The 11,039-nt window shown below is 35.1% G+C and overlaps 1 protein-coding gene across 2 annotated transcripts in view; it reads right to left on the bottom strand.

Annotated features, from left to right (window-relative positions):
* LOC107691835 (O-phosphoseryl-tRNA(Sec) selenium transferase) overlaps positions 1-11,039 on the bottom strand; it is a 14,455-nt gene that overhangs the window by 701 nt on the left and 2,715 nt on the right. The window contains exons 4-12 of one of the 2 annotated variants that reach the window (XM_016490648.1): positions 10,250-10,408; positions 9,941-10,094; positions 9,559-9,661; positions 9,342-9,471; positions 6,466-6,557; positions 4,552-4,645; positions 3,856-3,946; positions 1,430-1,497; positions 1,284-1,287 (exon numbers count right to left, since the gene is read on the bottom strand). In XM_016490648.1, the coding sequence (XP_016346134.1) occupies positions 1,286-1,287; positions 1,430-1,497; positions 3,856-3,946; positions 4,552-4,645; positions 6,466-6,557; positions 9,342-9,471; positions 9,559-9,661; positions 9,941-10,094; positions 10,250-10,408 (893 nt within the window). In that variant the 3' untranslated portion in view covers positions 1,284-1,285. Of the gene's footprint in view, positions 1-1,283; positions 1,288-1,429; positions 1,498-3,855; positions 3,947-4,551; positions 4,646-6,465; positions 6,558-9,341; positions 9,472-9,558; positions 9,662-9,940; positions 10,095-10,249; positions 10,409-11,039 lie in introns of those variants that run through there. The other variant, XM_016490649.1, reaches the window with a different exon arrangement.

The following is an 11,039-nucleotide window of genomic DNA, read 5'->3' as shown; positions in this document are numbered from 1 at the left end:
ACTTTGGCGTGTATATGCTACGCGATGGGTAGGTTTAGGGTTGTGGGGTAGATGCGTATCATATGTACGCGAAAACTGCGTATCATATGCACGCCAACAAATTTCGTATCATATGTACGCGAAAACTACGTATCATATGCACGCCAACAATTTCGTATCATATGCACGCGAAAACTGCGTATTATATGCACGCCAAACACATGCGTATCATATGCACGCCAAAGTCCATTTTTGCGTATCAATACCACGAGTTTTCGTTTTTATTTGGCGTACTATTTATACGCATTTTCATGAGACCGGGCCGTTAAAAAAGGTATTTTGTTAACAAAGCCACAAAACTCTTTTTGTGTGCTCTTTTGCAATTTGACGGTCTCGCTGTTGTCAAATAGTCAGCATGCTAACATCTATTTAAAACAATGTATTATCTAACCGTAACTGTGTAGAAAACACAAACATGAAAGGAAGTGCTATTGTCAGCAGATTGCTCTATTATTGCTTTCAAAACACTTGAAGTTAAAGTAGGTGGTTAGTCAATGAGACACGATCCTCGGATACTGATGACTGAGTAAAAACATAAAGAGTAAAGCATCTGGAGCTGTCTTTTAGAATTATCTTTTAGATTGGAGATAAACAGATTTGCAATTGGTTCTAGAGTTTTAAAGCCAAGTGCAGTTGTTGTTGTTTTTATTAGATGCCTATGTTTTTCATTTGTTTACTCAAAGAGGGCTAGAACCAAACCAACATTCAACATGCAAATATGTCAATAATGTCAATAACAATATGATTTGTGGGGGGATACATCGGTTCATATTTTTGTTTATTTGTATGTTAGTATACCTAATTCATGTAGGCTAATCTGTGCTGATGCTTTAAGAGCAAAGTCACAAACACCGTGATTGATGATGAGAGGAAATAAATAAGTGCAGCCTAAGAGGTTGGAAAAAGCTGTATCAGCAAAACAGTGAGATAAACAGTAAGAGGAGAGTTTATTATTAAGAGCTAAAGCTTGTTGAACAGATGGATATGGAGCGCAGGAGAGATGTGTGAAGGTAGAGGACTGAGACAGAAGGTTTGCAGAGAACAGCAGAGGCTGATCCCACATAAATCATGAGCAGAAATGCTGCTGGAGTGCACATTAAATGCATTACAGTGAGGTGTGAGCAAAGCTGATTCAACACCTCTCACGCGAAAACAGAGACTGTGCACCTTCCTCTGCTTCCTCACACAACAGATGTTATTAAAAACGCTGCACTATTGTGTTGCCGAGCTAGCACTTTACACACGCCTCTGAAAGTGAGCACTGTACAGCTTAAATGTCCATTCTGGGAAAAAAAAACACATTAAAGGAATCTATGCTCACCTGAAAGTAGCACAGGAATATAGGAAATAGTTTGCCGTTTAAAGTTAAATATATGTCCTAAAAAATAACAAGCGTGCGACATGAAGCCACGAAACGTGTGTCCGCTCACGGTCTGCTCCACACCCAGCGGGACGACCCTGCAGTGAAATATTACACCAATGAACAAGTCTCGTGAAAAAGAAGTGCGCTTAATTGTACTGAATGTGCACTTATAGCATACTTCCAATCTTAAAAGTAGATTTTTTTAAAAACTACTTGCAGAAAATATAATATTAATGAAATAAAAGGCCACTTAAGTGACTTAAAGAGAGACTTAAGCACACTTTTAAAAAGTGCACTTTGTAATAATGTAAAAAAAAAAAATTACTTTAAAATAATACAGCAGACTTTTGATGAATGCACAGCCAACCCAGTATACAACAGACTAATGTGACAGACTAAAAGGAGGTGGAGAGGATAATGCTACAGGATAAACCCTTGAGAATGAGAATAAATAATGAAAGCGGACAGCAGAAAGAAGGTTTCATTAATATTACAGCAGGTCAACTAGTGTCCAGCAGAAAATATTAAAGGAATAGTTCAGCCAAAAATAAAAATGTGCTCATTTTTTTTTTTAGTATACGAGTTTGTTTCTTCATGGGAACAGATTTGGAGAAATGTAGCATTGCATCACTTGCTCAGCAATGGATGCTCTGCAGTGAATGGGTGCCGTCAGAATGAGAGTCCAAACAGCTGATAAAAACATCACAATAATCCACACCAAAATCCAAAAGCTGAGTATTTGTATTAAACAAATCCATCATTAAGATGTTTAAACTTCAAACTGTTGTTTCTGACTTAAAAGTCCTCTATCTGTAATATTGCTTCCTCCACTAAAAAAAAAAACTTAATTGATGGACTGGAGTCCATCCAGGCTTTTTATTGATAATATTATTGTGATTATTGTGATGCTTTTATCAGCTGTTTGTACTCTCATTCTGACTGCACCCATTCACTGCAGAGGAACCAAGTGATGCAATGCTACATTTCTCCAAATCTGTTTTGATAAAGAAACAAACTCATCTACAATTTGGATGACCTGGGGGTACATTGTCAGCAAATATTCATTTTTGGCTGAACTATTCCTGTAAGAGAAGAGAAAATATTGCTTTGGGATGTAACATATTCAATCAGTCATCTAGTATAAAGTATACAGGAAGTAAATTGTAAGCTGTCGTGTCGTTTATCTTAAAGGATAACAAGCACATTTCTGTATCACAAAATTTAAACAAAAGTTAGCTTAGTGCGGATAATTATGTATTATATTACAAGAGACATAAAATTAAGTTCAAGTTCAGTTTATTTATAAAGCACATTTAAAAACAGCCACAGGCCAACCAAAGGGCTGTACAAGTTAGAATAAAATAAAAAATTAAGTACTCTAATAGCAGCAAAACAGTTAAAACAGAACACTCTTATAAGCTAAAAGCAACAGAGAATAAATAAGTTGAGACATGACTTGAAATCAGACAAAGTGGAAGCCGATCTAATATAGAGTGGGAGCTTGTTCCACAGTGTCGGGCCGGCCACTTCAAAGGCTCGGTTACCCCTCGATTTTAGCCGGATTTTGGGTATCTGAAGGAGGAGCTTATCTTTGGATCTAAGGCCTCTGGTGGGAGAGTAGGGGTGCAGTAGATCGGACAAATAAGAAGGTGCTAAATCATTTAATGATTTAAATACAAGTAATACAATTTTAAACTAAATTCTAAAATTAATCGGAAGCCAGTGAAGGGATCTCATAAGGGGGCTAGCTTGATCAGATTTCCGCTTTCCCTTCAGGAATCTCGCCGCAGCATTTTGAACGACCTGTAAGCGTGCCGTTTGGGACTTAGATATACCAAAGTACAGGGAATTGCAATAATCCAGGCGAGAGGTAATAAGAGCATGGATAGCAGTCTCCAAGGAGCACTTCGGAAGAATGGATTTGATTTTTGATAGAGAACGAAGAGAGAAAAAGCTGGACCCAATGACCGCGCTAATGTGCTTATCAAATTTGAGGCAACTATCTACCATCACACCTAGATTGTGTACTTGGGGAGAGATTAATTGATTTAAAGATTCACCAATGCAATGCTCCAGCCGAGAGATAAGGATTGCATGATCGACAGTATCAAAAGCAGAGGACAGGTCTAACATTACTAAAATGACAGAGTCCCCCGAATCTGTTGCCATATAAATATCATTAGGAACTCTTACAAGAGCGGTTTCTGTGCTGTGCAGTGATTTAAACCCTGAAAGAAACTTCTCAAGAATATGACTGTCAGTCAAGTAGGTATGTAGTCACTTTTTTGGCTGCCAAATAGTGGAGCATGTTTCTTCTCTACTTGAACACCTGTGTGAACTTGAAGAGACTGAGTTCACATCCACTAGTCTTTTTCTAATTTTTGCTTTCAAGTTAAATTAGAGGTCAACAAATATTGAAATAGAAACAGGCAGCGGAGTGGACAGTAGCTCACCTGGCTCCAGACACCTGTCTGGTGAAGAGCATGGAGCCCAGCTGCGTGACTGCTGCGGTGCTGTGTGTCTGGAGACGGTTCAGAGACATCGCTGGAGAGCACAGAAAAACTCATCAGACTGCTTCTCATACATTTGTATGAATTTAATAGAACATGTTCGATTATCATGACAAGACTTCCCTTATGAAAAAGAAATGCATTTTAGCATAAATTTAAAAAGAGTATTTATCACAGAAATACAAGCGCACATTAAACAATTAAATGCACTTCTTTTTTACAAGGATGATTGGCTGATGGCACCACAAGAATGCTCATAGTCCCAAGTGGGACACTTTTTCACATTGAAAATGCTCCAAAGAAAAAATAATTTTAATATAAAAGATGCATTTTAAATGTTGCTTGCACATGAAAAGAAAAATATTGAGTCAAAATACATGACCGCGTTTGAACGGTCATCAATAGAGAAAGATGCTCTGCTTGGCCAGATGGTGTAGTTACAGGATCTGCCAGCAGGGACTAACAGACTCATGCTCACCAGCCAAGCCCTGACCTCTCCGGTGACAGGCAAAAGCTATTTTTAGAAACATTTTTATTTACAGAGAACATTTATTAATGAAATCCTTGTTTGTTTTTTTTAACTGTTATTGAACTCTTGCTCGCATGACATCGCACTACACATGATGCATGACTCCTCACCCAGTGATATTGGATTGTGTGGCGTATGCAGCAGTCTCTCCCCGTGTCTCTCGGCTAGAGCGCTCAGCTCCTGCGCCAGGTGACCATACAGCTCCTGCGGGCCGTACACAACTCCAGTTATAAATAGCTCTCCACTCTACACAGCTTTTTTTTTTCTTTTTCTGTCGCACATTCTGTTTTCTGCTAATGTTGCATTTCTGTGTCTGCTGGCCTACAGTAAACCCAGCACCTGCTTCCCTCTCCAGCCAGTCCAGCTTTCTCCTGAGTCCTGATGCGATCTGCAGCCTGCTTTCCCATCTGAAGCTTTAGTATAATTGCATCACAGAATGAGCTGTGTTGGCAGAGCTGCGTCCACCACTGAGATCAATTACAAATGAACTGTAGGAGGCCCTCAGGTTATGGGCCCCTATTATGATGCTGTTAGTAAGACTTCTGAGATCTACAGTATGAAAACACAGAGTCCTTGAGGGTTCATAATATGCAGAAGCTCACATTATGCAAATGAAATTCATCCTAGCAACCAAATAGCAACACCCTAGCAACCACCCACAATACTCTAGAATTCTGGCACCAAATTTTGCAGAAGCAAAAAAACAAAAAAGTAAAAGACTAAGTATAAATATTGTTTACATAGTGTATAATCACCCTTGTGAAAATGAAGTGCGCTTAATTGCACTAAATGTGCATCTGCAGTGTACGTACATCAAATCTTTTTTTACTAAAACATGCAGAGGTAATATTATACTATTATAATATTATAATGAAAAGGCCACTGAAATGTAGTTAAAGACACTTTCATCACTTAAGTACACACTTAAGTACACTTTTCAAAGTTCTACTTTAAAATTTAAATACATTTTAAATACTAATAAATGTTGACTAAAATACCAAGTATTGTAATACGAAGTAATACTTTATTATAATTTTAACTGTAGTGTTTTAATCGACATTACAGTTAATATACTTTAAATGTATTAAACTGCAACTGCATTACAATCGTGTAATTACAAATATGTAAATACATGACATACAAGTCTCAATAAAAAATTACATAAAAGCTATTATGGTAAATTCAGCAGTACCTTAACCATATTTTAAAGACATTAGAAATAATTATAAAATCACATATAAAGATGTATTTACATGACCAACTTAAGCGGGTCGAAAAAAGCAGTTAATTGCATTTAACAGAAATGTAAACTAGAATGCATTTTCATTTGATTGCAATTAACATGCAATTAAGTGTCTCAAAACATTACATTCAATTCACACTTAAGTATATTCTTTTAAAATACATCATTTCTCTAGTACTCTTTTTAAAAGTATGCTAAAGTGCACGTCTTTTTCACAATGTTAAAGTCCAGAAATTCATTCTCCTTTGGCCAGAACATGTTAGAAACTGACTCTGCCCACAGAGAACATCTTATCTAGTCAACAAAGAATCTAAATGATTAATAATCCGGATGCATTAGTAGTGAATCAATAAGCTCTGCAAGTGTCTTATCACATGAAGGCTAATGGTGTTTTCCTGCATGTACTGGCGTCTCATTGGGTAACATTGAGTAACTTAATTGAAATGCTAAAACACACACAATACAAAAATGTACACTGAAATCGTATTTACTTCATTTTTTTTCTATTGTTTTTCTAACTATTGTTTTTATTCTGGAAACTTCTGGAATCACAAAATGAATTGTCGTTAATTTAATATTTCAACAGTCCCATTTTTGTTAATAAAAATATTTTTGTTAATATAAAGGCAGCTTTGCCATAATTACATCAGAAATACCAGATGAACTGAAACTGAAAGCAAAATATTAATAAAAACGATAAAAGTCTATAAATAATACTAAATTAACAATGATACCACACAGCCATAATCAGAAGTTAAGAAACATTTTGAAATGTTTTCACCTTTCTCTCAGCCAAGAGTTTCTTGTAGCCGTTGGCTCCCAGTGTGAGCAGCGTAATGAGGACGTCTAGAGACGGGGACGCAGAAGCTCGACCTGCACAAGACCACATCATCTCAATCCTGTAATGCATTGAAGACACGCTTATCATAGTAAGACTTTATTGCAGTTCATAAAGAGAGTCGAGTACAAACATAACAGGGATGCATCGGTACCATAACAGTTAGCTGATTTTAGAAGAATTTAGCGGTATTGGAAGTTTATGCATGCTTATTTTTTTGCATTTAGATTAGATTTGAATTGCTTAATCTTTAAAAGCACAAATAATTTAATAACAAAACCTCAAAATGAATATAATTTTTTTTTCATTCTGTGCAATATAAGATTGTAGCGGTAATGACTGATGTTGCATGTTTATACTTAAGTGTGAACTGAATGTAATGTTTTCAGACACTTAATTGCATGTTAATTGCAATTAAATGAAAATGTATTTGTTTAAATGTATATAAAATGCAATTAGCTGAACTTTAAAGTGTTTTTTGACTCACTTAAGTACATCTTTATATGCAATTTCATCATTTTTGGAAATATGGTTAAAGTGTACAGCAAAGTGTACAAGCATTTATGATAAACTAAAATATAATGGCATTTTGTAATTATACATTTGTAATGATGAAGTTGCATTTTATTACATTTAAAATATATTAACTTTAAATGTAATAAAACTATAATAAAATTATAATCAAGTACTTTACATGTGATTAGTATGTTAGTCAACACATCAAATTAAGTGTACTTCTTTAAAACACAACAAAATATTAAAACAATAATTTAAAATGTACTTCAAAGTGCACTTTTTAAAAGTGTACTTAAGTGTGTTAAGTAACAGTCATGAAAGTGTCTCTCTTTAAGTCACTTACCTCAAAATGAATATAATTTTTTTTTCATTCTGTGCAATATAAGATTGTAGCGGTAATGACTGATGTTGCATGTTTATGCATGCTCATATTTGCATTTAGATATGCATCTAATGCTTAATCTTTAAAAGCTCAAATAATTTAATATAACCTCAAAACGAATATCATTTTTTTTTCATTCTGTACAATATAAGAGTTATCCGTTTTTTAAAGACTGTAGCGGTAATGACTGATGTTGCATGTCTATGCATGTTCATATTTGCATTTAGATATGCATCTAATGCTTAATCTTTAAAAGCTCAAATAATTTAATATAACCTCACAACGAATATCTTTTTTTTTCATTCTGTACAATATAAGAGTTATCAGTTTTTTTTAAAGATTGTAGCGGTAATGACTGATGTTACATGTTTATGCATGCTCATATTTGCATTTAGATATGCATCTAATGCTTAATCTTTAAAAGCACAAATAATCAAATAACAAAACACAATGTAATGTTGTGATGCATACATTCACAACATTTAAAGTAAGTGATTTTAGTTTTTAATATTTAATTTAAAATACTAACAGTATAAAATGTTATCTGCCATAACATGGAAATAATAATCTGCTTATTGCTGTCAGCCTGAATTTTAATACTGTTGCATCCCTGATCGTGATGCATATACTTGGATTTGATCAACTCTGCAGTAAAATCATTTCATAAACAGTATTCACTTTCTGTTTACAAGTAAAAGAGCTGCAAATGAGAATGAGAATGTATTTTAGTAAACTATCATCAGGCATTTTGAGAAGGTGCAGCAGAGCTAAAGTAACAATGGACCAAATAGTAAGTGCGTCCTCCTTTCTAACTCTCTCTAGCGAACTCAGAGAATCAGTATTAGTAGGAGTGTTTGGGGTTTCCTCTGCAGTGCAGAAAAAGGTGGGAGGGATACAGTAGGCAGGAGCCAGCAGAGAGCGGCACAAACAAAAACACTCCAAAACTCTTCCTAGATCTCTAGAGACAGCTTATGCAAGAGAAAATGCATGATGGAATATTACTGTATGAGCTGACAAATGCACATCCAGAACAGAAAATATTCAGCATGGTTTACCTTCAGAGATCCAAGCATTCAAGTATTTCTTCACCCTTTAACATGTCTTTAGGAAACCAGGGTAACTTTAGGGTAAAATGGCAAAGTTGCAATACAGGGCATCTTGGCTTGCAAACTTTCACCACAATTTTTTTTGTACGCTAAGTGAACATTTTGAATTGTGCCACACAATTCAGCACAAATAATAAAAATAATTACTGTCAACCAGTAAAGATGCAAGGAAAGGATTTAAGAAAAGTTAAGCATATTTTAAATATAATGTAACACTACAAATAGAGTGTAATAATACCACTTAATTTAACATTACATTGTTATATCAATGAGACAATAACGAAGAAACAGCACAGAAAACATTGAATATTTTTTGTATAATTTATAGAATAGGCTTTGTTTGAGAAAAACAGGAAAAACTTTGACTCATAATGCCCAGCATTGCATTTTTGTTAAATGTAAGCATGTACGCTTTTCCCCATCACTAGACACATAAAATAATTTTATGTCAAATACTAACCTTGTAAATAAATGCATTTTCTCCAAACGTGATAAGTAGTCATATGGCTGATGCGTTTTTGTGACTTTAGTGAGATGTGGCATGCAATTTTTTCCCCCAGCAAAGATGTTGTGTAAATTTCATAATGTCGGCTACTGTTAAGTGCAATTTTTATCCACATTTATTGAAAATTAAGTATTATTTAAGTATTTTACACAAACGTTGCAGTTGATAGTTAAGGGGACTGCAGTATTTTAGTATTGTTTTTCAGACTCTACAATTGCAAATGCAACTAAATGCATACAGATTTCAGAAATAAGTTTTGTATGTTTCACTCATCCATAACATGTTTGCAGTTTAAAGAGCATAAGCATACCTGGATACATCTTACTGATCTCCTTAATGAAGTTCTCATCAAAGCCTGCGATGATGGCACCGCCAACCGGGACCATGAAGTTTTTATCAAGACTCTGGACAAAGGCATCGATTCTCCCAACGCGAGCCCCCTACAAAAACACTTCATAAGCTAATAGGGTTTCTCTGAAATGAAGTACATTTTGTAGTAAATTTACACAAAAAAGATTAAATGTTACCTGCTGAATAAGGTGCATGCATTTGGATGACTGCATTCCATAAGCGTTATTGACTATATGGGGAATATCATGTTTTGCACACAGAACAGCAAGTTCCTCGAGCCTGTGAAATAAATAGACTCCAAATAAATTTAATTAAACTACAAAATAAATAAATAAATACATTTTTAAAAGCCTGCATTAGTGTTTCTCAAAAAATAAATAAATAAATGTAATAAAATAAAAACAGAAAAATATAATATGCGAGTAAATAATGACTGAATTTTTAATTTGAATAAAAAAAAATGTTTATGCTTTACCTATACATGCTTACAGACACTTATCCTGGCCAAATATTTATAGTAAAGAAACGATGTATTTTTCCTCAGTGGTTTTGACCTGCCTGTCAGGGACTCGCGGAGCAAAACAGGAAGTGGTGGAATGGACACACAGGAAGTTCTCAGCTCCCAGCTCCTCGATCTTCCTCTCCACTTCCTCCAGGTTGGTCCTCAGCTCGTCTCCTTCCAGCACATTCTCTATCACCACAGGCTCAAAGCCTTTCAAAAGATGAAAAACACGTAAGATTCTCTATTTAACTTCTTTTCTACACTAATAAAGGCCAACTACTACATATGTGTTTTTATGACTTTTCTTACTAGCAGTAGTAACTACACAGAAACAATTTCTGAAGCTGTCCCTCAGTGGATCTTACCAGCCGTCAGCATGGATTTGAAACAGGACTTCTGGTCGATGCGAGGCCAGAGGATGAAACGCGCTCCTGGCCTCCTGTGTCTCAGCGTGAGGAAACACAGCGTCAGACTCATTCCTGTGGCCATCGGGACCACGAAGCACGAGGACACGCTCCTAACACCTGTGAAAACACACGCAGACGTGCACAGATCTGGGCTATTATCGCTAACTGGAACTAAAACCATAAATAAAATGAAATAATTTAAATTTAAATACAAAAACATTATGAAAGATACTTACATATTAATAGAAATAACTAAAACTGTTAAAATAGTTAAATAATTATTAAAACGATCTGTAAATAAATTACATTATGTAATTAAATAAACTAAAAATTATTAGTGCTTTCAAAATTAGCGTTTTAACGCAGGTGATTAATTTTTACATTTTGACGGCATAAAAAATATTTAAAGGGGTCATCGGATGCCCATTTTCCACAAGTTGATATGATTCTTTAGGGTCTTAATGAAAAGTCTGTAACATAGTTGGTTAAACTTTCTCAATGGTAGTGTAAAAAACACTTTTTTTTACCCTGTCAAAAATAGCTCTTTTCAGATCAAGCCGTTTTTGTAGCCTTTCCCTTTAAATGTTAATGAGCTCTGCTGACCCCGCCCCTCTCTTCTGAGCCGCTCTCTGAGGGACTGTTTACTTTAGCCGCATTCATCGTGAAACTTGCAAATTAGCACATTATTAGGAAAGGCAATTTGCAAAGATTCATTACAAAACATTATACTCACTTCTTCTGTAGATGA

Source organism: Sinocyclocheilus anshuiensis, unplaced genomic scaffold (assembly GCF_001515605.1).
Source record: "Sinocyclocheilus anshuiensis isolate Anshui unplaced genomic scaffold, SAMN03320099.WGS_v1.1 scaffold206, whole genome shotgun sequence".
NCBI classification, from domain to species: Eukaryota; Metazoa; Chordata; class Actinopteri; order Cypriniformes; family Cyprinidae; genus Sinocyclocheilus; species Sinocyclocheilus anshuiensis.
This window is presented reverse-complemented; position numbering and strand designations above follow the sequence as displayed.